Source organism: Ptychodera flava, chromosome 19 (assembly GCF_041260155.1).
Source record: "Ptychodera flava strain L36383 chromosome 19, AS_Pfla_20210202, whole genome shotgun sequence".
Taxonomy (NCBI): domain Eukaryota; kingdom Metazoa; phylum Hemichordata; class Enteropneusta; family Ptychoderidae; genus Ptychodera; species Ptychodera flava.
This window is the reverse complement of record NC_091946.1, coordinates 1889797-1917506: the sequence shown is the minus strand read 5'-3', so window position 1 is coordinate 1917506 and position 27710 is coordinate 1889797. Positions and strand designations below refer to the sequence as shown.

At 37.2% G+C, this 27710-nt stretch overlaps 2 protein-coding genes across 8 annotated transcripts in view; one reads left to right on the top strand and one right to left on the bottom strand.

The window, feature by feature from the left end:
• The window catches only part of LOC139118352 (tRNA-specific adenosine deaminase 1-like), a 27239-nt gene extending 10589 nt beyond the window's left edge, over positions 1-16650 (top strand). For 2 of the 7 annotated variants that reach the window (XM_070681636.1, XM_070681641.1), the window contains exons 7-9: positions 8066-8165; positions 8849-8935; positions 11376-16650. In XM_070681636.1, coding sequence (XP_070537737.1) covers positions 8066-8165; positions 8849-8935; positions 11376-11505 — 317 coding nt within the window. In that variant the 3' untranslated portion in view covers positions 11506-16650. Of the gene's footprint in view, positions 1-8065; positions 8166-8848; positions 8936-11375 lie in introns of those variants that run through there. The other 5 variants (XR_011548685.1, XR_011548684.1, XM_070681637.1 and 2 more) reach the window with 4 other exon arrangements.
• On the bottom strand, positions 14964-27710 carry LOC139118354 (uncharacterized). The gene is made up of 6 exons (XM_070681642.1): positions 27281-27710; positions 24520-24701; positions 23809-24054; positions 20895-21022; positions 20243-20312; positions 14964-17401 (listed from the first exon to the last, which is right to left on the bottom strand). The coding sequence occupies exons 1-6, from the start codon at positions 27387-27389 to the stop codon at positions 17144-17146; spliced, it is 993 nt and encodes a 330-aa protein (XP_070537743.1). The 5' UTR covers positions 27390-27710; the 3' UTR covers positions 14964-17143.

The window sequence follows — 27710 nt, the reverse complement described above, 5'->3', positions numbered from 1 at the left end:
ATTTGGTATACAGGTATCTAAGATTAATCTCAATATGATGTATTGAAGGTATGTTGAAACTGGCAATTTTTTTTATTTTTGGGGCAATTTTGCCTTTTTTGGTCAAAAATTTTTTCTCCTAAAACTACTGATCTGGTAGCTTTGATATCTAGTGTACAGGTTCCTAGGGTTTATGTTAATTAGATATATTTAAAATTAGGATGAAATCTGCAATTTTGTATTTTTGGGGGCAATTTTTCTCATTTTTGGTCAAAAAATTTGTTTCTCAAATTACCATCATTTGTTTCTCAAAATTTACCAGTCTGATTGCTTTGATATTTAGTAAACCGGTTCTTAGGGTTTTTGTTAATAAGATATATTGAAATTAAGTTGAAATCCGGAATTTTGAATTTTTGGGGCAGCTTTGCGAAACTTTCAGTTTTACTAGGATATCTTTCATTTTGTATTTTTAAGATTTTTTTTGGTAATTTTATACCTACTGGAACTAAGAGTATATAATGTGGTGATTTAGTAAGCATTTGATATGGTAAACTGTATTTGGTGTTGAAATGCAGTAAAAAAATCCTAGCACATTTTGAAAAAATTCCAAACAAATGCCAATAAAAAATTCAGCCAGAGAAGGTTTGACAAAAAGAAAAGGTGGGAGAGTGGGGAAAAAAGAATGTACAATGGGTCGGATAAAAAAGATAATGTACCTCATCGATCTTCCAGACACCATCCCTTATCAAATGGTCCACCCCGATGTATTTTTGTGCACAATTAACCATGCAGTGTATTTTAGTTTAAGATGTCAAGTTAGGTAAGGATTTGAAAGGAATAGTCAAGTTCACCACAGTTTAACTTAATATCTCTTGTGTCATCATCCTTGTGTAATTGTGTAAGTTGTTCCAGATGTGGATGCACCAGCTGTTCTTGAAGAAAACAATGTTTACTTTTCCCTGTAGGGTTTCTGAGTTGATGATTGTATGTTGAAATTTCTCCATGTATCTGGTGTATGGGCAAAGTGTAAACATTGGTTGCATGGTATGTATTTCAGTCTATGTCAAATATTGTAAATGAAAAATCAAGAACAGTTTACTGTGTGCTTGTAAAAGATAACATATTTGTCAATACATAAACTGCCTTGCAGATTGATTGTCTTAAAGATTATCACAGAAGTAGAAAAGGAAAAGAAACTAATCAAATTGCTGTAACATATTCACTCTCAGTGCCTGTATAGGCCTATACTTAACCATTTTATCATTACATTCAGCTGTTTGTTATATCTTTATCACTCTCCATGGGCCAATTAAGGCACACTTGGGGTCAATGTCATCACTCTGTGCCAGTCTGTGTATGTCAGTCTGTCTGTATATGTATGTCCATGTTTCATACAATTGTTGACTTGTTTTGATAACTATATGGGAGCGAACAGTGATGTTGTCACTATTTTTTAGGATATGTACACCAACAAAGGTGAGCAGCAAGCTATAAAGCCAAGTTTGTTATTAGCACAGAGCTACACACAAATAAAGGAATGGATATATCACTTTGATGATATCTGTGATCACAGTCCCTCTGGACTGTGCTGTGATATATCCAAAGAAGAACATTATTTTCTATCAATTGTCTCATTCACTTCATCCCATATCAGTTGACTACACGGCGTTAATTGCCACTAAACGCCTAATGAGCTACCATGTTTACCCTTTTCAGGTGATTATCTAAGTCAGTCAACATATTGTGATATAATAATGATGTGAATCACGTAAGTGTGAAACAGATACAGACCAATTGCCTTAAGCCATAGACTGTAAAAACGGGTATATGCTCAAGCTCAACTCTGTCATCCTGGAACAATTGAACTGTTCGAAATATGCTAGTGAAAACACGCCGTTTATTGTTAGAAGGGCAGTTTGTGGAGGGACCCTAACTTTTTGACGCAGTTTACATCGCTGAGACGACGGTCCTGGAACTTTCAGGATTAACGTTTCCCAGGGTCTCTTCTCCGGCTATCAGTATATATACACCTTGAAGAATGGAATTCCAGCAATGCACTAATCAAGAGATGTCGTGATTGTTTTAAGTGGGGTAATTAACACGTCACTTCACGCAAGCTATGATGCACAGGACCTTTGCTACATTTAATTTTGACGAAATATATTGTAAATTTAGACTTGATTCAAGTTTGCATTTGAGTAGGGTTAACACGATGATTTGTGTTCTGTTTTCATGTGAAACGTGTGAGTTTGATGAACGCGAGGAGTGTGGTGAACACTATACGACGGTGTTTCTCCTAGAATCATAGCAGAAACTAAGTCACTACTATGCAGACTCAAAGGTAACGCGTTCAATCACTAGAAAACTGGCAGGAGCTACGATTTCTGTGAAATAGGAGAGACACACGAGAAACTATTACAAATGATTTTATTTTTTAACAAATCACCGACTTGAACCAAGTCTAATGTACATTGTTTCGGATTCATAAATATTGACAATATGTCGAAGACGAATTAACAAATGCACGCATGCGCATCTGTTGCTTGTAATAATTTGTCATCGTTTTGCCATCGTGCCATGAATACAAATGTCAGATTCGGATTTTTTTTATTTATTGCTTTCATTGCCCCTCCATTGCCCTGTTAGAGAGTGTTAGTCGTTTTATAAGTTACCATTATGTGTCAGTACATGCAGTAGTACATGTTAAGCAAACCTCAAACCTTGTCAATGCAGTATCTTGCAACAGAGCTGAGACTCGGACTATCCTATCGTGTTTGGGGGTGTCCGATAGGTGTGAGGGACTGCTGTCTACATCCTGGACTGAGCCATGTGTAAACGGAATCGATCGTGAATTCTGATGTATAATAACAGCCAACGGTTTTGTGGTTTGTTGAAGCTGTCAGAGTGATATTGAGAAAATCCAACATATGTTTTTACTCAGCATAATTCAACCTCCAGATAGAAAGTAGGATTTATAGAACAAGTATTGTACAGTTGGATTTAGGCTCTATTGAAGTATTCTCATATCAAATACTTTTGAGACACTGAGCGAGACAGATGACGGTCGCATCATGTGCATGAACAGTAGATAGTTCTAACAACTAAAAATAACTGTTTGCCATGTGACATGACCTGAGATACAAGGAAATGTTAGTGGCCAAGTGCCAGTCTATCCATCACACCCCTCATCGCCCCTCCCCCCAAATGTAATGTTACAGTCCACGGGTTGGGGGTAGGTCCTTGTTAGTCCCCACGGACACCGTTCGGGGGGACTTATAGGTTTGGTCATGTCCGTGCGTGCGTCCGTTCACGCAGAGATCTCAGACATGCCCTGGTCAATTTCTTTCAAACCTTGCAAAAGGATAGTACCCTACCCCATACAGATGCACGTCGATTTGTTTCACGATGCAATCAAATTTGGCCATGTTAGAGAACTTTTTAGTTTACGCCTCCATAGACTCCCATGTATAAGGCAGTTCTCCATAGACTCCCATGAATAAGGCCAAGAAAAATAAAAATTTAGTTTTTCATCGTATTCATATTGCAAAAAGGATGCAGTGACACAGTTTTTAGTCCCCACAGATGAAGTCCAGGGGGCTTATAGATGGGGTCGTGTCTGTCCATTCGACCATTCATGAGTCCATTTGTTCACGCAGATATCTCAGATATTTTGACAAAATGTTACGTGACCTTGATGACCTTTGACCTCAAATATATATATATTTGTCCATAAGGGACCGTTCAGTTTTTACGGCCAGGGGGTCAGGGTCAGGGGGTCATCATAATTTTGGAATCCACGAAGGGGGGTCATCGCTTTTTCACTGGTAGGAAGGGGGGTCACCACATTTTCAAAAACATAATACCTACAATGAAGTTCACTTTATGCCATGGCCATGATCGACCCTCTTTACCGGCGGGCCGCCTTCGGCGGCCCACTACAATAAATTGACTTTATATAATGCCCCATGACCCTCTTAACAGGCGCCCGCCTTTGGCGAACCACTCCAATAAAGTTCACTTTATACAATGTCCATGGACATAAGTTGTCTATGGAAATGAAGTTAAAAATTGCCTTACAGTTGTCCTAATCAATAGACGTTTGCATGGAAGTGGCTGGGAAGTTTGTGCACTGGTATCTCTGCTACAAGGATAAAGTGTGCCGCGTACCAGAGTTCAAATCCAAATCCAAACTGGGTTTTGGTTATTTTTGAGCTGGGGGGGGGTTCATCAATTTTTTCATGTGCCAAAGGGGGGTCATCTTTTTTTCATGCAAAATGCAGGGGTGGGTCTATATTTTTTTGAACACCGGCGACAAGATTTTGCCGCCCCCCCCCCCCCCCCCCCCCCGGCCGTAAAAACTGAATGGTCCCTTACAGAAGTCAAATAGTCCCCTTTAGATAGTGCCTATGCCATTGAGATAGTGCAACAGAAATCCTGAAATATGATTTCTTGGGTCAGAAAAGGGAAGGAAAACATTGAGTATACTGAGGTGTAAAGTAGACCTATGTAGTGCATGCATATTATATATCATAAGTGCTGAGGAAAAAAACATAGAATTGCTTGTGTTAAAAACATTTGCGCCGCCTATGGTGGCGTGCTGACAAAGAATACATGAGAATAAGTTTCCAAATTTTGCTAATTTCTGGTGCATTGTGACAATTTTTTTTTCATTTCTGTCTGTTATGACAATTTTTTTTTCTCAGGTCATGACAGGATTAATTTTTTTTTCTTCTATCTCACTTGGTGACAATTTTTTTTTTCTCAAAATCCTCCATACCCCCAAGAAATCAAATGGTTCTCCCCTTATAATGCTTTGGATGAATTTGAACGTCTTAAGTTGCAAATATTTGTCTCTTCTGTGTGCTTTCTCTGAGTACCTACAGGCTAAACTTATTCAACAGAACTTACTTGCAATGTTAATTTGAAAGTTAAAATGTGCTTGGTTAATAGGATGAAAATACTGATAAAGATAACCAGCTGAAGATTCTTTATAACCTGACAGATATGCTGTTTTTTATGACATAGATCTTTATAAGCAAGTCTTGTTTACTTTAATTAGAATGTAATTAACTCTCGTTTATATTATTATAAGCACTAGTATCAAGTTGAACAAGCTGATATTGACAAGTTGGTTGGCTGTTGGAGGTTAAAAGCTGTAAAAATAAATGTATGCTTGTATGCATGTCTATCTGTTTGTCTCTGTCTGTCTTTCTGTCTCTATGTATGTATGTATGTCCGTCCACATTAAAAACTCCTAAATCGCAGCACCTACCATCTTAGCATTTGGTGGACGGGTGCACCCAGGGGTGGAGATGTGAATTTGTTGAAATAAACATGTCAAAGTCAAAAATATGCAAATGAAGGGGTAACAAGGAAAAATCCTGCAAATTACTAAACCTTTGTAACCACTGGCCAGATTTGGTTGAAACTTGGTATGCACCTGGCTCTTTATAGTGACTTAAAGGGCCTATGACATGCCCCATACAACCAAACGTAAAATCACTCTTAGGGTCTTGAAGTTAGCCTACGTCACTTTCTTGCATTGCGTATGGCCCCCCTTGTCCAGATAAAACGCAAGTAAAAGTTACGGGTGGGCGTGTACCCCTAACCCAACTTGTTCGACTTTTTTCAGCTTTTCGAAGTTGAGCCGACGACTTATCTTAATACAGGCAAACAGTCTTTCACACCTCCGCAATCTCATGTCCGTAAGGGTGTGAGGCAAGGGCTTCCTTTGCTCAGAACGTACACCAGGCGCGCAACTCACGAGAGAACACTGTAAGCTTAGTGTTCAGTTTGCTATAGTGACATGGTCTTTTCAGGAGATTACCAAAGGTCACATGTTGCGTACGGCCGATCGCCGCGCTGATCGAGTAAATTACAATGACTGAAATTAAAATGACTTGTCAGGGTATCTGATTGGTGTACTATGCTTTCGTGTCAAATATGGGAAATTTCATCGGGAAACATTTGCGAGCCAGGAAGCTTCCCGTCTCTACACAATTGTGAACGGTGAAGACGGCGATTCAAAATGGCGACCCGACAGTGCGGCGACAAGCTTTCTTTGTTTTTCTTCATCAAAACATGTACAAAATAGGCCTAACGCATCATTTTTTGCTGGTTCGCTTGCTCTGAAAATGCATGGGAACATGGGTCGATTACACCATTTGTCTCGTGCTCCAAGGAAATGATAGTGTTCTGTCAAAGGTCGACGTCCAACACAGCTACACTCAGAGTGATAGTTTTCGGAAAGGGTAGTAAATTTCGCCCAACCAAAGTCGTTTCATAAATGACGAGCACTACGAATTCTTATTACCATACCCATGGTCCCTCATTTTGTGGAGGGACCGTTCCATACCTTTTGTGTTTATCGTCAAAGTGTTAACACGACGGAAGTGGTATATAGGGGGTCAAGTTGCAAAATTTTTGACCCCATGTTGAGTGCGTAGTAATCGGACTGCTATCGCAATAATCGGAGGTCGTATTTTGAAAGTGAGTAGGGGCTAAATGTTGATAATTTGAAACTTCAAAACCCCAATTTTCATTTTCAATGTATTTAAAAAACTGAATGTAAATATTTTGTGATAATTAGTTACGTTTAATATACGAAATAACCATATTTCGACGTGTTTGGCACTTACCTATGGGCTGTCTCTGTGTGTTGCTTTCGGCACCTTTTATCGTATGGTCTGGCTAACATTGCCGAATTTGTATAGCCCGAAATAGCGGGAAAAAACGCCAACATGGGACAGCAGTATCACTTCACTTAATATGAGGTCACACAACTTGTAAAACGCTATCATTACGGAGCAAAGTGAGTCCGACGAACAGAATATTGCATGTCCGAAAACTGAGGTCGTCCGAAAAATGCACACTGAGTGTACTGTAGGCCTACTGGAGCTACAACATCCAGTGCATTGAATCGAAATACTCAGGCGTGGGATTGCTCAACATTTTATAAAATAAATTCAACCATGAAAAGTTCAAACTAAGACTGATACTGTCTTATTTCATACAAAGAAATGAAAAGTAGGCTCGTCGTACTGTTAAATCCGTCCCGAGCATTCCATTGCCTTGTCCACTCGCGCTTTGTCATTCCGAGTCAGAATCTGACTCTGATTTGGAACCACTCGTCCCGGATGTCTGGGGTTGCCTGTGTTTCTTTAAGCTAATTCCCCTCGAAATCACTTTCTGAATTCTGGTCAACACTGTCCTTGCTGGAAGCAACTTGATCCCTGCAGCTGGACCGCCGGTGTGGCTTCCTTACCAGTGTTTACTGGGCGTCGATCATCGTATCAATAGGGAAAAAACTACTTATCAACACAATAATTGTGCAAATAAGCGGAAAATGCTTCTTATCGACACGATCATTTTTTTCTATTGACACGATGTTCGTGTAGATAGGCGCTACCTTATGACTGAAGCCTGTTCACATAAATATTCAAATATTAATGCACAAGGAATAATAAAGTAATGCCTCAAAATTTAAGGCTTTTCATGCTATTTGTAAAATTATGAGCATGGGTATATGATAAATCGGTTATTTAAGCAATAAAGCACACCCAGCAATGGTATACCATGAGATTTTGACCAGTTCACGACACATATGCACAAGCGATAGCGAGTGCATACCGGTATATGGAGTGAACTGATCAAAATCGAGTGGTATACCGTAGTTGGGTGTGATTTATTGCTATTACATCATTGCAGTATATTGAAATTCTGGCATGGAACGTCAAAAGTGGATTTTTGCTCAACCTTAGAGCTCACAAGTATGCCAGCTGTGGCATATCGCCAATATACCACAGTTCTTTTCGCGTCTTGACCAATCAGATCGCTGTATTTGTGCCATCAATATACTGGTATGATATAATACCCAATATCGCTTGTTCCTTGTGTCGTATCAGCATTCGTGTCATTTGTGCTGTGTCAGACACTCGACTTTGTCTTGTATCTGACACATGGACTTCGTCTCGTGTCTGACATAGCACAAATGACACTCATGCTGATATGACAAAGGAACAGGTGATATTGGGTAATAACTCTAATTAGTACCTGAATTCATAGTATTTACAATGTTTTTTTTTAGCACTGATTTGGTGTGATGTACCAGACAGTTCTCTGCAAGTTTCTGTTAATGGCTATAGACAGGGAGTTACATCAAAGAAGCTTAACAAATTACATGCCAGGTGAGACACCTACTCTATTCCCAATTTGTCGTGCTGTGTGATGTTTTCAATCACAGTTGCACCTTATATGGTCAGATGCTCTGAAATCATCCTACCAGATGTTTTAAATGCTACAGATGCAAATTATGCCATGTATATTTGCAGACTTTGTAGAGCTGATGATCTTGATAATAGAAACATGTATCAAAAATAGAATGTTGTGAATGTTACCACAGAATAAAAATTTCTTGATTATCCTGTGAAGGCTTTATAATCCATAAAGCAAACATGGAGGCAATTAGATTAATAATGCGCCATAGTTGATATTTGACCACTAACATCTTTACTTGATATTTCAAAACAAACATGCCCTCTTACACAGGATGCATTTAGTCCACAAAAACACAATATTAGCTTACATTGACATGACAGAACAAAGTGACACATAGATGACATATTTGGAGTTATGTATTCTGCAGTGAACAAAGCACTAGAATGCTGACCAGACAAAGAGATGCAAATTCAACAAAGATGGCAGTGTGTTGTAAATATTGTGGTTCGTTTGATCACAAAGCAATTGTTCCACTGTTACAATTTCAAGAATAAAAATTCATAAAAATTGTGCTTTCAGCAGTGAAAGGTTCATATTTATAGTACCTGTGATCTTACTCTGCGTATTCTCAGATACTACTGTTTTCTTGCAGGTCTAAAATTTGTAAGGCAGAATTGTTTGCTACCTTTAAAACCTTGCTGAATAGCATTCCCAAAGATAAGCGACCCAGTACTCTCAGGTACATTGTTATGTTTCTCTGTGTATTTGGAATGATAATCATTGGTGGATTTATTGAGAATGAAATACCATTTACATGCTGTAAACAGTTAACATTACTTACTAAACCTTGTATGCACCCTATCTCTGGTAAAGTTCAGTGAGACAAGTTTGTTTAGCAGTATTAGGTGCCATCTACTGTACGTTCTGAAATTTTCACATCCCCCAAGTTGTATTCTACTCCTGGCTGCAGAGTAGTTTATGCCATTGTTACATCTATGGAAAGCCGTTTGGGACCCCCCGGGGAAAACTATTTCGCCATTGAAGATGCATAGGTAGAAAACAAAAAGGTTTTCCGTTGAAATGTAGGAAAAAATACTACCCGGCTACAACATGACTTTTAGCTGTGCTGTCAACTTCAAATGCGACAACAACTACTCAAACCACATTATATTGTGAGCACAAAATATCAGTCAGCGTCAACATTGCTAACACTAACAACTTGACCTTGGAGGAAAACTGGCTGCAGCGGTAACAATCTATGAGGCAGTTAGTGAGATGTCGAATGATAACGTTGGCGGCAAATGCCTAACTGTGATTGCGGAAAAAACAAAAGCTAGTGCGGTCGCGAAATCTCTGGCTGCTCATAATCAACATACGGATGCAGAAACTCTATGATAACGATTCCGCACTGAACTGCCATCCCGAAATCTTATCATCTTTTGTGGCCGCAAAATCTCTACTCGCTCATTATCAAAATGTGGATGCTGTTAATATGAAACCAATGTGGAAACTTCATATACTCGTGTTGCGGTGCGACAAAACTTACAACGTACAGACGTTGCGGAAAAAACTACAACTTGAAGCTACGATAAACTCTACTCTGGTTGCACACAGTCTGTTGCAAAAATGGAGAATGCGGAAAAATACCATATGCAATGAGCATGTTTGTTGCGACAAAACTGTATGCTTGTCAGATTGTTGTGGTGCAGAAAAACAATATGCAATAACGGAGTACATGCGGTGCGACAAACTAGTTTGTTTTGGTGCGACAAGTTAGTAAGCTTGCCAGCGATACAATTTTTTTTACAAAATGTCATGTGACCTCAATGACCTTTGACCTCAAATATACATATTTGTCCATAACTTAGTAACCACAAGTGCTACACCCTTCATATTTGGTATGATGGGAGACCGACGCCACATACTGTACCTCATTAATTATGTGCATATCTAATTCTGAGCAAGCCAATAGAGCTGAATGTCTGATTTTTGGTATATAGGGATAACTATAGGATAGAAATTTTTTGACAAAATGTCATGTGACCTTGATGACCTTTTACCTAAAATACACGTTTATTTCAATAAATAAGTAACCACAAGTGCTATGTCCTTTATATTTAGTAGGATTGGAGACCTTATGACAACACACGCTTTATCTCATTAATTATGCACATATCTAATTCTGGGCAAGCGAATAGAGCTAGAGGTCTGATTTTTGGCATATAGGGATTAATTAGCAATACAATTTTTTTTTCAAAATGTCACGTGACCTGGATGACCTTTGACCTTGATTATACATATATATATGCATAACTCAGTAACCACAAGTTCTATACCCTTCAATTTTGATAGGGTATTAGACCTTAAGATGTCACATCTTGTACCTCATTTATTATGCGCATATGTATTTCTTGGCTGGTCAATACAGCTAGAGGTCTGATCTTCTTTCCCGATTTAGAACCATAACTTAGACATGCCTCATATGTTTCAAATTGGGAACAACGATATAGACCTATGTGCCCATAGATATCAACATATACACTCCAGTGATACTTCTTAATGACCACATTTCCCTGCCCCATCAAGACTAATACTCCTATTAAAAGTGGGGACTATGTCCTTGTCAATGACTTGTTTCGTATATTTCGACAGAAACCTTTTTTTTGGTTTTCTACCTATGCATTTTCAATGGCGAAAGAGTTTCCACCGAGGGGTCCCCAACGGCTTTCCATATACATCCCTCTTCATGCTATCCAATTAAAGAAGTTAATAGGTAAATTCTTGAACTCCTAATGTGCTTTCACTGCTGTCATCAGTCCAGTTATTCGACATATATATATATATATATATATATATATATATATATATATATATATATATGTCATGTTTCTATGACAAAGTTCAATATAGCAGTGACAAAAAAATATGTGCATGAGTACCAAATTTAGGCATATATCAAAGCAGTACTGCTTTAGGCAATACAATTTTTCATGAGTATGCAATTTTTCATGAGTGTACTGTTCATACTGAACTGTATGAAAATAAATGACATAAGGTGATGACAGTAGTAAGTTTAATGTGAATAACATAGAGATCAATTTGCTTAGGATAGAGTTTCTGTAATTGCTCAAGTCTCACATGTACTTGTACTGATTTTATCATGTTTTCTTTCATTTCAGAAGCTGTGACCTGAAGACATATCTTGAATACAAAGATGCTGCAAGTGACTATCAAAAAGCATGGACAAGTTTGCAGATGATTTTCACCACATGGATTCATAAACCAAAGGAATACAAGACCTTCTCATGACAAGCAAATACCATGATGTTTATGATTTACTAAGTTAGGGACTGGTCAGTTTCTTTGGCCTGGGGGGGTAGATTCATGGGGATCACATCAGTGAGTTTTTTAATTTCGACACGGGCTCACAAATTCCATCACATATTTTTCAGAGTTCCCTCCAAGCACGAAACTTTATATATATATATATATATATATATATATATATATATATATATATATATATAATATATAATATATATATATATATATATATATATATATATATATATATATATATATATATATATATACTGCATTATTGCACTTATATTCCACCTTAAATTTTGTTTTACTGTTGTCGCACGTGGGGGGTCACCCTGTTTTCAAAAGTTGGAATACGGAGTCAGCCACTGTTAAATATTGGCAAAAAATAATCCGACCCCCCAGGCAAAAGAAACTGACCAGTCCCTTTAAATATGTCATTGATTTAAAAATCAACACCAATGCAGTGGAAGTCAGGCATGGATTAGAAACCAAGCATACATGTAGATTGAGTATTAGTAAAGCATAAGTAGGGTATTAATGGTAACCAATGGTAGGATAGATGTGACAGGAATCTTATTAAGATTACATTGGCCCTTAAAAAATTGTTTCTCTCCATGTAGACATGCAATAAGATGCTGCCAATAAGTGTACATATATTTCCTTAAATGATGGTCACTAACCCCTTGCAAATCTCTACTAGTTTAAATTTGTTGCAAGGCAAACACATGGGAATAGAGATATCCTGAACAAAATTGTATTAAATAGTCTTATTAGTATTACTGAAAATTTGAAGAAACAGTTCCTCTGTCAAAGAAAACTTACCCATAAATTGAAATTGGACTGGAATTCTACCAGACAGTCAGGAAGGGATTATGTGAGATAGCACAAATCATCCAGAAGTCAGTAACTGTTTTGAACACATTTCAAGTGGGAACCTATCAAAATGGGTTACCCTGGCAGGAATAGCAGCACACAAAAAAGGTTTCAATTTGCTTACAGCATTTCATGAACTTGTATTTCATGAACTTGTATTTCATGAACTTGTATTGAACAATCAAACATAAAATGACAACAGCTACTATTTGAAGAGTGCACAGTTTACGGGAGAGGGTGAGTTGGATAGAAGATCATCTTGGTGCAATTATTCATTCAAAATTTGATAAGACGATTAGTTTACATAGATTTGCATGCACAGTACCGATACGTTACATCCATTTTTGCATACTCAATTACTCACAGATCATTTCATATATTTTGAATAAAGTTCCGAAAAGATGTCACATTCAAATTTAAAAGATCTTTTCAATAAAAATGGCTAGTGTTCTCTTAAATAAGTAACACAGCAAAATAACCATTTTCCTTACCTAATTATTTCCCCTCCAGACGGTACAATTTGCCAGAAGTAGCACTATAATTTTTGACAGATTTTTTCTGCCACTTGCAAGGTTTTGTGGCCTCACTGATGCACCTCCTTGAAGGCTAGGTTACTGATAAACAACCAACCAATAATTCCCAATCCTTGGCATAAGTAAGTAGTAACGTATCTGAGCTTAACCAAACCTTGTCATAGGCAGGTTTTCCTGTACAATTAGTGATGTTTTATGGAGCAGAGAATGTCATATAAACCACATAAGAAGTTTGTATTGTCAACTGAGAGGTGTTTGACAAATACGATCAGCAAAATGAAATTCACAATCACAGGGAATTTCAACTTTGCAAGAATATACAATCCAAAAGTACCACATCAATAATTCCAAATTATGAAGTTCATCATTACTCCTTGTGATGTGAGATTCATGTCCTACTTATTACATGTTGTGCTGTACCTGTTATTTGAGCAATAATGCTCAAGACTTGAAAATATGTCAGGTCCATTTATTTTCAATCATGATTCTCTTTCAATGTCATTCATGTTTAAAGTCTGTGATATTATGTTGTATCGTTCCACCAAACATTCAAGTTTGACCAAAATCTTTGGAAAAGTTATAATTTCCTCAACTACATGTCTTGTCAGGTTCACATGTGGCATTGTTTATGGATGATGTCACAGAAAAAATCACCCAAGCAAAGACCCCTATATATGACCCTAACATGTAGTGATGCCAATGAAAATTTTCCAGCAGACCATTGGCAGCTGGGTGCTCAAAGCTGGTCCTGGCTGGTAGACTATTCCTACAAATTGGCCCTATGTATATAACATGGAAATCGTGGTTTCAGGACTAGTTTGGTAAATTTTATGAGTGATTTCCAATGACAATGTTTGACTTGGAAACTCATGGAAACTTGCGAACTCAATTGTTTCTCAGTACTACATTTCACAAAAAAGAGACCAAAAAAAAACCATTACCGTACTCGTCCGAGTATAAGCCCCCGGTTGAGCAACACTAAACAGCTGTAAAACTAGGGGAGGGGCTTATACTCGAGCAACCCCATGTTATCTGCCATGGACGCTTAATTTATGCTAATTTTATGCACGAGTTTTTTCAACACCACTCAATCATTCTATCGCTTTCAAAATCGACTTACACATCAAAAGAAATTGATTTTACAATCTCTGAACACAGACGTGACATTTTGGTGAAATTTCAGCGTCAAAAAAAAATCCCAACTTGAAACAAAGACGTCATACATGCTGCTGATCAACAGTACGTGTAATGTGAACAGGCATGCACTGCCTACACGGAAAGGCAACTCAATATTCCAGTATCAACCTGTCTACATCTTGTGGAAACAACAACATAGCAGTGAAAATTGTAATAGTCACCAGCAAAAGTCTTCACAAAATGAAAGGATAATTGCTTCAAACAAAAAAACGGCATGTTTAGAGAATGAAAACATCGTGGCCGTGAATGAAAATAAACAATGGCTGCCGTGAGTGAGACTATTCTATTTAGGCGATGGGGGTGAGCAGGGTCAAAGAATCAAGATAATAGTGGGAAAACGTGTCATTTTCCTTACGATGCTGTCAAGGAAACTCTAGTTTCCCATTGTTTTAACATCTTTTAATAGTTTCTTTATTATCTAAAAGTAATTTTACCAAGTTAAATGACCAAATATACTCTCCTAACCTTTCTGTATTTGAGTTACACTAGGGTAGGGGCTTATACACGGATGTAATGCATTTTCTAAAATCCTCTGAAATCAGTAGGGGGGCTTATACACGAGCAGGGGCTTATACTCGGACGAGTACGGTAGTTACAATGTGGTCTAATCATAATTGCAACACTAAAAGAAGACTATCCCTACGACTTACATTGCATTTTCTGAGATTGTTTGACCACAATGAAGAAGGATAAGCAACTTGTCCATGTTAACCTGTAGAAGCCTACTTAACTCACTATTTAAGAAAACATTTCTAGGAAAGACTTTCAAGATAGTGATTAATACTATGATGCACATCAGCACTCTCTGCTCTCAATTTGATTCAGAGAAACTGGGTATTTTTCTAAACAAGAAATTCTATTACATTTATTCTCTGCTTTGCAGCTATGTGATACAATTATGATTAGTCTATGTTTCTATGAATTAAGTTAAATATCAAAATTTTAAAACACTATGAACATTTAATAGCTGGAAAAATATTTATTTTGAAAAATAAGATTCAGAATTTAAAAATGGTGACACAAGTACATCCTACAAATGAATACACATCACATTATAAAGTCACAAACACAATATTTGGATATTTAGAACAACAAAAAGCTGAAGTTATGTTTGATTTTACAAATGTGCATTAACTTTCCTTTCACGGTGCATGCTGAACTTACAGACGAATTAATAAGGTTTCAGAAAAATGCTAAATGTACAATTTCATGATATTTTGGGAACACCATATTTATTAAAAAATATACTTGTAACAACATTGATGTATATTTAAAGCAGATCACAGACTGTGAAGCCTGTTTATTGAGGTTCTGGCTTTTTAATGATGTATGTACAAAACTGAATACAGTAAACATGATGATAAGGAAACTACAAAGAATCGTCGTATTGTACAAACATACAGACGCCACTCAGACTCATCATATAAGCTCTTTTTGGTATTTATATATAAAACCAAATATGAGCTAAAAATGATTTTCATAATAAACAAAATTGGAATACTTAGTGCAAAGTCTGCCAATCTCTGGACTTGCCAAAAGTCTGTGGGCATATAAATATCAAAACTGAGTAAATTGAAGATATAAATTTCAGCAGACTGTCGCGCAAGTCGTAAGGTGATCGTGAAATTGAAGCAATATACTCTGGCAAAGTGTTGCATAGATCATGGGGTGAAGGCAATGGCCCAGCAAGTAACTGCTGAGACAAGGTAATTAAGTAACTTGAGCCAGGCAAGCTAGCCAATATCAGAAAATGGTTCAGAACTTCATCTTATTACATTTCCATTGCTATTGAGTAGTGAATTGTCTTACATAATGCTACGTTACTGAACCATCAATAACTCTGTACTATGCCTCCTCAGGAATAAAATGTCGCACTCTGACGAATGCGATGTTCAATGGAAAATGGATACTGAAGTAGCCATCTTATAGTCGTACAAACAAATACATGATTATGGTGTTTGAATTATGGTGATTGAATTACATGCTTGGTAGCTTCAGTACAGGGGAGAGGGGTGAATTTGTTAAATGTTGGGAAATCACATGGTAGTGGTCTGTGGGGGGGTCATGTTTGTGTACTTGGGACAGTATAAAAGTTATGGCTGTTGGTGTTTTCCATGGCAAGATCAATAGTTACTGCAGCAGCCATATTGGATCACATTGCACCATTAATTGACATGCACATGCACACTACAATACAATGTCTGTGTGCCAAGTTTGAACGAAGACTGTTCAGGGATAGTTGAGTTATTGTTCAAAAACATGAAAAAATCGCAATAAAATTGCCACCTGGCAGCCATATTGGATTGTATCACAAATTAAATTGACATGCATTTGCCATAGTACTTTATTTGTGTACCAACAATGAACAGAATCAGTTCAAAAACATGAAAAAATCGCAACAAAATGGCTACCCGGCCGCCATATTGGATCGTATCACAAAAGAAATTGATGTGCATATATATGCCATGACACTGTACTCTATCTGTGTACCAACACTGAGTGAAATCGGTTCAGGGATAGTTGAGTTATGGTTCAAAAACATGAAAAAATTGCAACAAAATGGCCGCCTGGTGGCCATATTGGATCGTATCAGAAAGTAAATTGATGTACATACATATGCCATAGTACTGTGTACAAACATAGAATGAAATAAGTTCAAAGATAGTTATGGTTCAAAAGTCTGAAAAATTTGCGACAAAATGGCTACCTGGCAGCCATATTGGATCGTATCGTGAAATATATTGACGTCCATATGTATGCCACAGTACTGTATCCTTGCACACAGTTTGAAAAAAATCAGCTCAGGGATAACAGAGAAATGGCTGCTGACGGACAGACGGGGCCAAATCTATAAGTCCTCGCTGGACCGCATCCGCAGCGGGGACTAAAAACAAATGAAAACAATTGTATCAGAAAGTCTTGCCAGTATCTGTATAGATTGCATCCTGGCAATTTTTCTAAATGTAAAGATTGCAAGGTGATGCAGTACTAGAACAATGCCAACACAAGTAGACTGTTTATTGAAAATGAAGATGATGTGGTTTCTTCAAAGAAGGCAATTCAAGGTCAAGTTCAGAGCACGGAGGAAGTTTTCCTTCTTTTCCGAGATAAGTATGCAAAACAAGAGGCACCATATCTGCATCTTCCTGTGTACTGTCTTTTCTGTCCCAATTCACATCAAATCTCATTCCGTGTTTCTTTAATTTCATCATGTAATCTGAGTGATATCTTCCATCATGATAATTTATAAATCTTCTGTAATCTCTCTGAATAGCCTGCAAGGAAAAGAAATTAAATTATCAGTCAATGATAGTTTGGTTTTGTTTAACTCGTGAAATAGACGGACAGAAATTGAAGAGTACCATAATATTCAACTACGAATGTACACCATGATGTCTGAAAGAAATTTTAATGACTGATTGATGACAATCCTTGCTTTCTCATAGTTTCTGTCTGTGTCATATTACAACATCTTACTCCACTATGCTACATAGCAAGCCGCCTTGGATGTGAGCATTCTAACTTTACAATATGCGTATTACTCTTCTTCTATTGTACATTACAACATACATATCACTGGTCTTGGCTTCAGGAATTTCACCATGAAGTTAATTTCACACATGGTGAAAATAATGGACAAATTCTGGTAAATTAATCTAAATAATCTTAAATAATAATAATAATAATAATAATAATAATTTATTTCTATAGCGTCTAAATCCACATAAAAACAGTGATCAGAGATGCTTAAAATACATTTTAAAAAGTAAATGAGCAAAAGTAATTTTAAAAATGTCTACAAAATTGAAATTTCAGATATTAAAACAAAAAAATTAAAATCAAACACAACCTAAAAATCTAATTTAAAAATGTGAGTCTAAAAAGGTAGGTTTTTAGCAAATGCTTAAAACTATTAAAGTTTGAACATAAACAGATGCTCAGCGGAAGTGTTCCACAATCTGGGGAGCAGCGACACTGAAAGCTCTGTCACCATATTTCTTTGTTCTCACTCAGACTGAACACAACTTGAAATGCTCTGCCGAACGTAGATTACACCTTGGGGTGTAAAGACGGTTAACATTTCTGTGAGATATTTGGGGGCAAAACCATGAATGCATCTGAAAGTGATTATCAAGATTTAAAAAATAATCCTTTGATGAACTGGCAACCAGTGCAATTCCTGTAAAAGTGGAGTAGTGTGAGCATGACGTTTTGAAAGGGTAACAATCCCGGCAGCAATGTTTTGTACGTATTGGATATGACTAATTGAATATTGAGGTATACCGTATAGCAAAGAATTACACATGTCGATACGAAGGTTATTAGAGCATGAACTAACTGCTCAGTAGTTGTCCTAGATATATATTTACGGATGAGGGCAATGCGATGAATGTGAAACGTAGTGGACTGACAGATTGAGCCGACATGGGATTTCACAGAAAGACATGAATCAAGAAGAACACCCACAGACTTTGCATTACACTTAGCTGGAATCAATGCATCACCAATACAAATTTTCCTTGCTCCACTATCAGTGGGATCATTACATGAAGAAAAAATCACAAATTCAGTATTGTCATCATTTAGACACAGGAAGTTAGAAAACATTCAGTTTCTGACATCAGAGATACATGCTTCAAGATTTGTGATTGTAACATCATAGTGTACTCTCTGAAAAACCATATACATGCTTGAGTCATCTGCATAAAAGTGATATTTACAGCCGTGTTTAGAAATCACATCACCGAGAGGAGATGTGTAAATATTGAAAAGTATAGGTCCAAGGACAGAACCTTGAGGTACACCAGTATCAACGGGATAATAAGGTGACTTAGCAGAGTCTACAATTACACATTGTCTACGATTTGAAAGATATGACTTAAACCAACTTAAAACCAACTTAAAGCAGTACCAGTGATACCAAGGCGATACTGAATGCAATTTAACAAAATAGTGTGATTGACAGTGTCAAAAACAGCAGCGAGGTCTAGAAAAATGACTGATACATAGTGCTATAGTGATTGTCCATTGCAAATGGTGACAATTCTGCTGTGAAATTGATTAAATCCTCTGGACTTGAAAACAACAAGATGTGAATTTGACTGCGTTCAAAACCAAAATTCAAAGTCTAAGAAGATAACACGTATTCATGGTTCTGCCCTAACTGTCTACCATTCAATTTTTCATCTGGGAATACATCTACTTCAGAATGTTTATCATGTCTTTACAATAAACACAGAATAAAATAAAAATAAAAATATAATTTATCCCTGATTTAGGGAACAATGGGTACTCCTGGCAATGTTTGACAGTCACCGAGTTTGATAATTCTAATGTTTGTGTTATGGGGACTGAAAACAGAGTAAGGTTTAGAATCCAAATTGCTGAGTTTGCAAAGAAAACAAACAATCTAACGTTGGTGCCTAAACCAACGAAAATCTAGTACTTTGTATTTCAATACAGAGTCCACAAAGTTATTCCTTGAATTTTGGAAATTTCACCTTCAGCATCAGAAAATTCCAGCCAGATACTATACAGCAATATTACTACACTGGTAATCAAGGCACTAAAGGGAATACAATTAATAAGTAACTTCTCAGAGGTGGTAATTTTTTCTTTGAAACGCCCTGACATACACAACATTTATATCAATGATTGTGTTTCTCTTTGTTTACATCATAATTTTCTGCCTTTCTAAACATCAAAATATTTCAAAACTTCATAAACATTTTTATTTAGTTATTTATCATTTAAGAGGACAGTCACTGATGAGAAATGTTTGAGAAATTCTTTGTACAGACAATAGAAATTTGTCGATGGAAGATTTGATGGTAATGGTAATTTTACCAACATTTATTGACGTCTGTATCCTTGTTGATACTGAAATTTTACAATAGGGCAATGCTTACTGCTGCAGTACTTAAAGCAACTATTCAAATTCTATTAACCTCATTAAATTTAATTTTTAAATACCAGTACCTGCATTACTTATTACTTATCTTTCGTTTGCAAAATATGAATCAATACAAATCTGTTTACAGATACAAATCAAAAATTAATTTTCTCTTGATTGAGAATTCCTTTAAAATCTCTGCCAGTGAGATCTTATACTTTACCCTAAAATCTTCTTGTACCATCTGACGTGCAGCTATTTCATCTCTTACTTGTCTCTTTAAGTCAAAAATTCTGCAAAACAGAAATATTAATAGTAGTTATATATACATCCTTATTTCATCAAAATCTTTCCATCCCTTGTCCAGAAAACTCAAGAATGAAAATTACAACATATAATGTCATATAGTGTCCTACAGTTCATGCTACTTTTCTGTACATATCTGACTTGAGATTCTTTAGTATCAAGTGTTAAATACAAGTATGTAGTTTCAGTTTTAATCAAAGATGAACATGACTCTAATCATGAAGACTGGAAGCTGAGCTATGATTTGATCTGATGCCAGCTGATAGAGGAGATATTGTAGACACCGTATCAAAACCACTATCATGGATCATGGCTTTACTACAATCAAACGTGAACTTTTATCACTTGCTGCAATTGCTAGCACAGTAAATCTCATTGCCATCCTTGTACATTGTCATCATTTGTTATTTTAATGATTTTGACATGTCAGTTCTTATTCTTCCATCACCATACCCACTGTCTCAATACAACATTGTTTGTTGGTGTTGCACGACTCACATGGGTGCACTGGCCCTTGGCCAATGTAGCTACATCAAGTTCCATTTGTTTACTGCTTTCCATTAACTTACATATCATTCAGCCGATCACATTCTTGTTGATGCAACTTTGCAACTCTAGCTGCTTCTTCTGCTGCGATACGTTCACATTCTGCAATAGTTTTACGAATTTCTTTTTCCAACCTTTTCTGAAATTGTTTCTGGAAAATGAATGGTGCAATTCAATCAATAAATTGGTTCAATAAAAAGTTATAATGTACCAACGTCATTCTCAAAAGCTCAGAGTATTCATTGAACTCTATGACAATAACCCTATCCAAAATCCTTGCCAAAACACGAAGGTGATTTGGAACTAATAGTAGAGGTGTTAAATGTTTGAATACCATTAATCCAACTTGTATGCCTTGACAAAACAATGGGTCTTCATTAACAGATCTACAAGGGAGAGCTTGAGATTTGTATTTATGACATAGAAATGAGCCATACTGTATACTACCAATGGTAGATGAGCCATATGGTACTACCAATGGCAGATGAGCCATACATTACTACCAATGGTAGATGAGCCATACGGTACTACCAATGGCAGATGAGCCATACATTACTACCAATGGTAGATGAGCCATACGGTACTACCAATGGCAGATGAGCCATACGGTACTACCAATGGTAGCTGAGCCATACGGTACTACCAATGGCAGATGAGCCATACATTACTACCAATGGCAGATGAGCCATACATTACTACCAATGGCAGATGAGCCATACGGTACTACCAATGGTAGATGAGCCATACATTACTACCAATGGTAGATGAGCCATACGGTACTACCAATGGCAGATGAGCCATACATTACTACCAATGGCAGATGAGCCATACATTACTACCAATGGTAGATGAGCCATATGGTACTACCAATGGTAGATGAGCCATACGGTACTACCAATGGTAGCTGAGCCATACGGTACTACCAATGGTAGATGAGCCATACGGTACTACCAATGGCAGATGAGCCATACGGTACTACCAATGGTAGCTGAGCCATACGGTACTACCAATGGCAGATGAGCCATACATTACTACCAATGGTAGATGAGCCATATGGTACTACCAATGGCAGATGAGCCATACGGTACTACCAATGGCAGATGAGCCATACATTACTACCAATGGTAGATGAGCCATACGGTACTACCAATGGTAGATGAGCCATACATTACTACCAATGGTAGATGAGCCATATGGTACTACCAATGATAGATGAGCCATACGGTACTACCAATGGCAGATGAGCCATACATTACTACCAATGGTAGATGAGCCATATGGTACTACCAATGGTAGATGAGCCATATGGTACTACCAATGGCAGATGAGCCATACGGTACTACCAATGGTAGCTGAGCCATACGGTACTACCAATGGCAGATGAGCCATACATTACTACCAATGGTAGATGAGCCATACATTACTACCAATGGTAGATAAGCCATATGGTACTACCAATGGCAGATGAGCCATACATTACTACCAATGGTAGATGAGCCATACGGTACTACCAATGGTAGATGAGCCATACATTACTACCAATGGTAGATGAGCCATACGGTACTACCAATGGCAGATGAGCCATACATTACTACCAATGGCAGATGAGCCATACATTACTACCAATGGCAGATGAGCCATACATTACTACCAATGGTAGATGAGCCATATGGTACTACCAATGGTAGATGAGCCATACGGTACTACCGATGGCAGATGAGCCATACATTACTACCAATGGTAGATGAGCCATACGGTACTACCAATGGCAGATGAGCCATACGGTACTACCAATGGTAGCTGAGCCATACGGTACTACCAATGGTAGATGAGCCATACATTACTACCAATGGTAGATGAGCCATATGGTACTACCAATGGTAGATGAGCCATACGGTACTACCAATGGCAGATGAGCCATACATTACTACCAATGGTAGATGAGCCATACGGTACTACCAATGGTAGATGAGCCATACATTACTACCAATGGTAGATGAGCCATACGGTACTACCAATGGCAGATGAGCCATACATTACTACCAATGGCAGATGAGCCATACATTACTACCAATGGCAGATGAGCCATACATTCCTACCAATGGTAGATGAGCCATATGGTACTACCAATGGATGAGCCATACGGTACTACCAATGGTAGATGAGCCATACATTACTACCAATGGTAGATGAGCCATACCATACTACCAATGGTAGCTGAGCCATACGGTACTACCAATGGCAGATGAGCCATACATTACTACCAATGGTAGATGAGACATACATTACTACCAATGGTAGATGAGCCATATGGTACTACCAATGGTAGCTGAGCCATACGGTACTACTATTGGCAGATGAGCCATACATTACTACCAATGGTAGATGAGCCATACGGTACTACCAATGGCAGATGAGCCATACGGTACTACCAATGGCAGATGAGCCATACGGTACTACCAAGGGCAGATGAGCCATTATTGGTACTACCAATGGTAGCATAAAGTATGTACAGATCACACTCACTTTAAAAGTACAATTAAAAGCACAGATTGTTCATTACATTTATCTAAAATCAAACTGAATGATGATGAAACGTTCACCGGAAAACAAGGACTACAACACTGTGTTGATGGTCAATGTTAATAAAGACTATGAGCAATGTAAGAATTGAGGATGCCAGTTTTGCTGACTGTTCAGCGTTCTCCACATGACAACCAAACTCTTTTCACACACAGAGGAATTAAGCACTGTGTAAAATAATTTCAGTAAAACTCATACATACCGACCGACACAGTGAAGGGACCATGATACAGATTCATTCTCATACTTTAGGGAAATGTCAATAACAACTCTTCTAACTTATTATATGATCTAGAGTATGTCAATTGCATTTATGAAAATCTCTCCAGATCTTTACTGTACTGTAATACGTACCCTTGCTATTGCCAGAGCCTCAGCTATAGCTTTTTCTTTCTCAATTGCAAACAGACGCTTAAGTTCCTTCTCCTGTTTTTCCAGTGCATCTTTGATTGCTTTTTCCTTGATTCTTTCACACTCTTCCCACTGTTTCCGCAAAGCCTCTTCTTTTTCTTTTAAAAATCTCCTTGTTAAAAGTTCTATTCTCTCAGCCTCCAGTCTGTCTCTCTGTTCAGCAACTTGTGCAGCTAGTCTCTCATATTTCTTGTAAAACAAACAAAAATGTTGTAATTCTTCATATTCAAAGCTGTTTCCCATTCCGCATACATGTACTTTAAGTTTAACCCTTTGAGCGTCAAAGTCAGTTTTTGTCTCCTATATCAAAATATACACCAGTCAACTTTTCCCTAAATTTTGCTAAAATTTTGATAAAAATCTGAAGCCAATAAAATGTGATGTTCATTTGATGCAAAATTATCAAAAAAATTACAGAAAAATTCACAAAATCAGTAAAATGTTGCACACAATAATTTTGGTGGGAAAAATTGCAGCGCTCAAAGGGTTAAATGTAACTTTCAGTGAAGGTTGAAGCAAATCATTTGATATGAATTTTATACTGAAATGACACTTACATGAGCTTGACTGAATTACATGTGTTCCATATTATAAGCAGTTGATTTAAATTTTATCATTTTATAATTTTACTTACATTTTTGTAATTTTACTTACTAATCTTTGTTCTTCCAATGCTTGTTTTTTATCTCTTTCTGCTTCTTGTCTTGCTTTATCTAGTGCCTCTTTTAATTCTCTGGCTGCTTTTTCTTCAGCTGCTTGTACAGCTCTCCTTATGGCATCTTCTTTATCTCTTTCTGCTTTCTTTAACACTCTGTCTAGCAGATCTCCACCAAGATCTAAAATTTACAAGTTATCTAAAGTTATGAATGTGTATGTGCAGAGCAGCTACTGACTTTAACATGATGAATATAGAAATAATTTAGTCAAACTTTTATACTGTATCGACACCAATCCTTGCATCACATTCTTTGGAAGAATATTCAAAGATTATATAAACATAGGGCCAATGTCCCTGAAGCTACTATAGACATGGATACAAATTAAGTATTTCCTGAAAGTATAAAAGTATCTCAATAAAGACATCCTACAGACCTGTATACCAAATATTAAAGCTGTCTGACCAGCAGTTTTGAAAACCCAAGCGACCTAATAGTCAACAGAGCTCTGCTGTGTTATGTAGAGAATAACTTTTTGTGACATGTGTTGATGACGAAGGTTGATATCTTTGATAGCTCATTTCAGGAGAGCCTGACAAAAAAATGGCAAAATTAGCTGCAAAAATACAAATAGTAGCTAAACAGACTAAGTTGCATGTGATTGTGGCTATGATGTATATAAATACTGGGCTGAATGAAATAAATTATTCTTTATTTAGGAAGTTGTTAAACATGAAAGCAAGGCCAAAGTGTTCAGTCAATTTGTTGTGGTTTCTGCCCAAAAAAGAAAGAAAAATCAAATGTCAAAATAGTATGATAAAATTATTCAATCTTTGCAATTGAAATTACTTTCTTCTTCATACACATTGTCAAATTACACAGCTAATAATCTCTATCCAGTACACTGTCACATTATCAAATTATACAGCTTACAATCCCTCGCAAGTACACATTGTCAAATTACACAACTGGCAATCTCTATCCAGTACATGTGTAATTATACAGTTTTTGGAAGTACAGAACAGGAACATTTTTAGTAAAAATGAAAACAAGGTACGAAGTCTAGAATGGAAACATCTTTATTAAATACGAATCCGGGAAAATGGTTAAAATAACATAAACTATAATATGAGCAGCCACCCTGTTGTGCGCTAGATCTATTAATTTCTATTACCGACTATATGCTACAACCTTTGCCGCCCTCATACAGGTTTTGTGGACCTTGGTCATACGGCATTTGAGCCAAAGCATGCTCCAGCCCTTTTGCCATACAACTTTGGCCTGCAAACCCAGTATCAGGGCTGTAAGATAGTTGTGAAATGGAACAGACTGCCAATGCCCTACAACTGTTGACAACCAATTGATTTATTCAATCTCCATTTGAGAATGGCCTTGAATGTAAACAGGGTACTGTACATCACTATCTGTAAAAATGCAAATGTCAATGAAATCTCATAAATACATTTGTATTTGAATTTAGATATTTTCATTATGTTACATAGCTGACTAACCCTGGAGAATTAGACATCAGAGCTATTGTACTGTACTATGTGTTGCTTAGCTACAAGACAATTTAAAAGTTCTGTAATATCAATGTTTCCTTTTGGATTAAGTTCTTTTGAAATGTCTAGCATGGCTGTATACATCCTGGTGAACAAACAAAGCATTTGTGTGACTGCATGGACTTTGTCCAGACAACAGTTTTGATGCATATTCAAGTGCAACGACAAATTATTTCACCATCTCAAAATCTGTCTGTATGTCCACTTCAAATAGATTGGCATTGACAGTCCTCATTATGTATGGTTAGAACATTTACAAACTGTAGATGATTCTCTTTGCTACAACAATGAAAATACAATTTTGAAGGGATTAACCTGGATCAAGTGTCCACAATCCTCCATGGCATTTGTTTACATATATGTCTTTCCGCTCAACAAAAAGAACCGGTCAACAGCAATTTCACAAAGGAACACATTTAAAGCCTCTATATCAACAAGCAACTTACAGAGAGTACAGTGAGACAAGTGTGGTGAAGTTGAACCCATTGGCGTATCTCCATCTTCAATCACATATGCAATATCACATGTCACTTGTCAGCGTTTTTCAGAATTTTTCATATGCTGTGATGTTTCACACTGGGCCCAGGAGATACAAATATGCCTGTCTCTATCTTGTAATGTTTATGACTTTCTGGTGACTTACCACACTACTCCTAATATAGGGTTTCAGGCCTTAAACCCTATATTAGGAGAAATGTGGTAAGGTACCAAAAGTCAAGCCTGACTGACTGAAGGGGTCATTAGCAAACAAACTCGATCTTTGGCATGATCGATGCTCCGTCAAAATTGGCATATTGCTTTTTGGGTTTAGTAATGATCACATACTACCGATCAACAATATTTTCATACGACTTCATTCCCATCGGCCAAGAAATGTACACTCACTAGGTTGTACGACTATTGTAATGTATCCGTGATACAGTTAAACAATGAAATTAAACATTTAACGTAGGAAGGAATATCTGATAACCGTAACTGTATTGAGAAATTCTAGGACTGCTGTTGCTTGATGGGATGTTTTGTGAATGTTGTTATTCACTAAAAGGACAGTAATTTTTTTCGAAAAACATATACATGGAAAAATACGTTGAAGTAAAATATAATTCATATCGAAAATGACGAAGATAGTATTAATCACTTTCAGTCACCGCATGCACGGTTTCCACCCCATAACAATAAGCAAAATGACGTACTTACCGACGATGTTGTCATGGCCGACTCTCTGCGTTGTCAATGTTGTCTTGTTCAGTATGCGCTCTAAAAGTTGCAATTGATCCGTGGGTTTACGAACCGGTCGAGCGGACATCCTTGACTTGGAAAGAACAGGAGTAACTGCTTCATGTACTAGACTAGAGTGCGAGTACACCGCACGTACCCACTTCTAATCAGCAATAAGTGGCGATTGCCTGATGGCATAGCTGCCGCGCACAGCATGACACTAGCACTTACAGTTACCGGAAGTAAATAAAATGGACTTGTCCACTATAAATTTTTGAGGGGAAGGACACCAGGGCGATCGCACAATATTGCCATAGCAATGAAGTCACGGTAGATGTAAGATATTAAAAAGTTACAAATGTACATGTCACTTGGAAGTACGTACTATGGAAGGATGCAGAAGCAAACG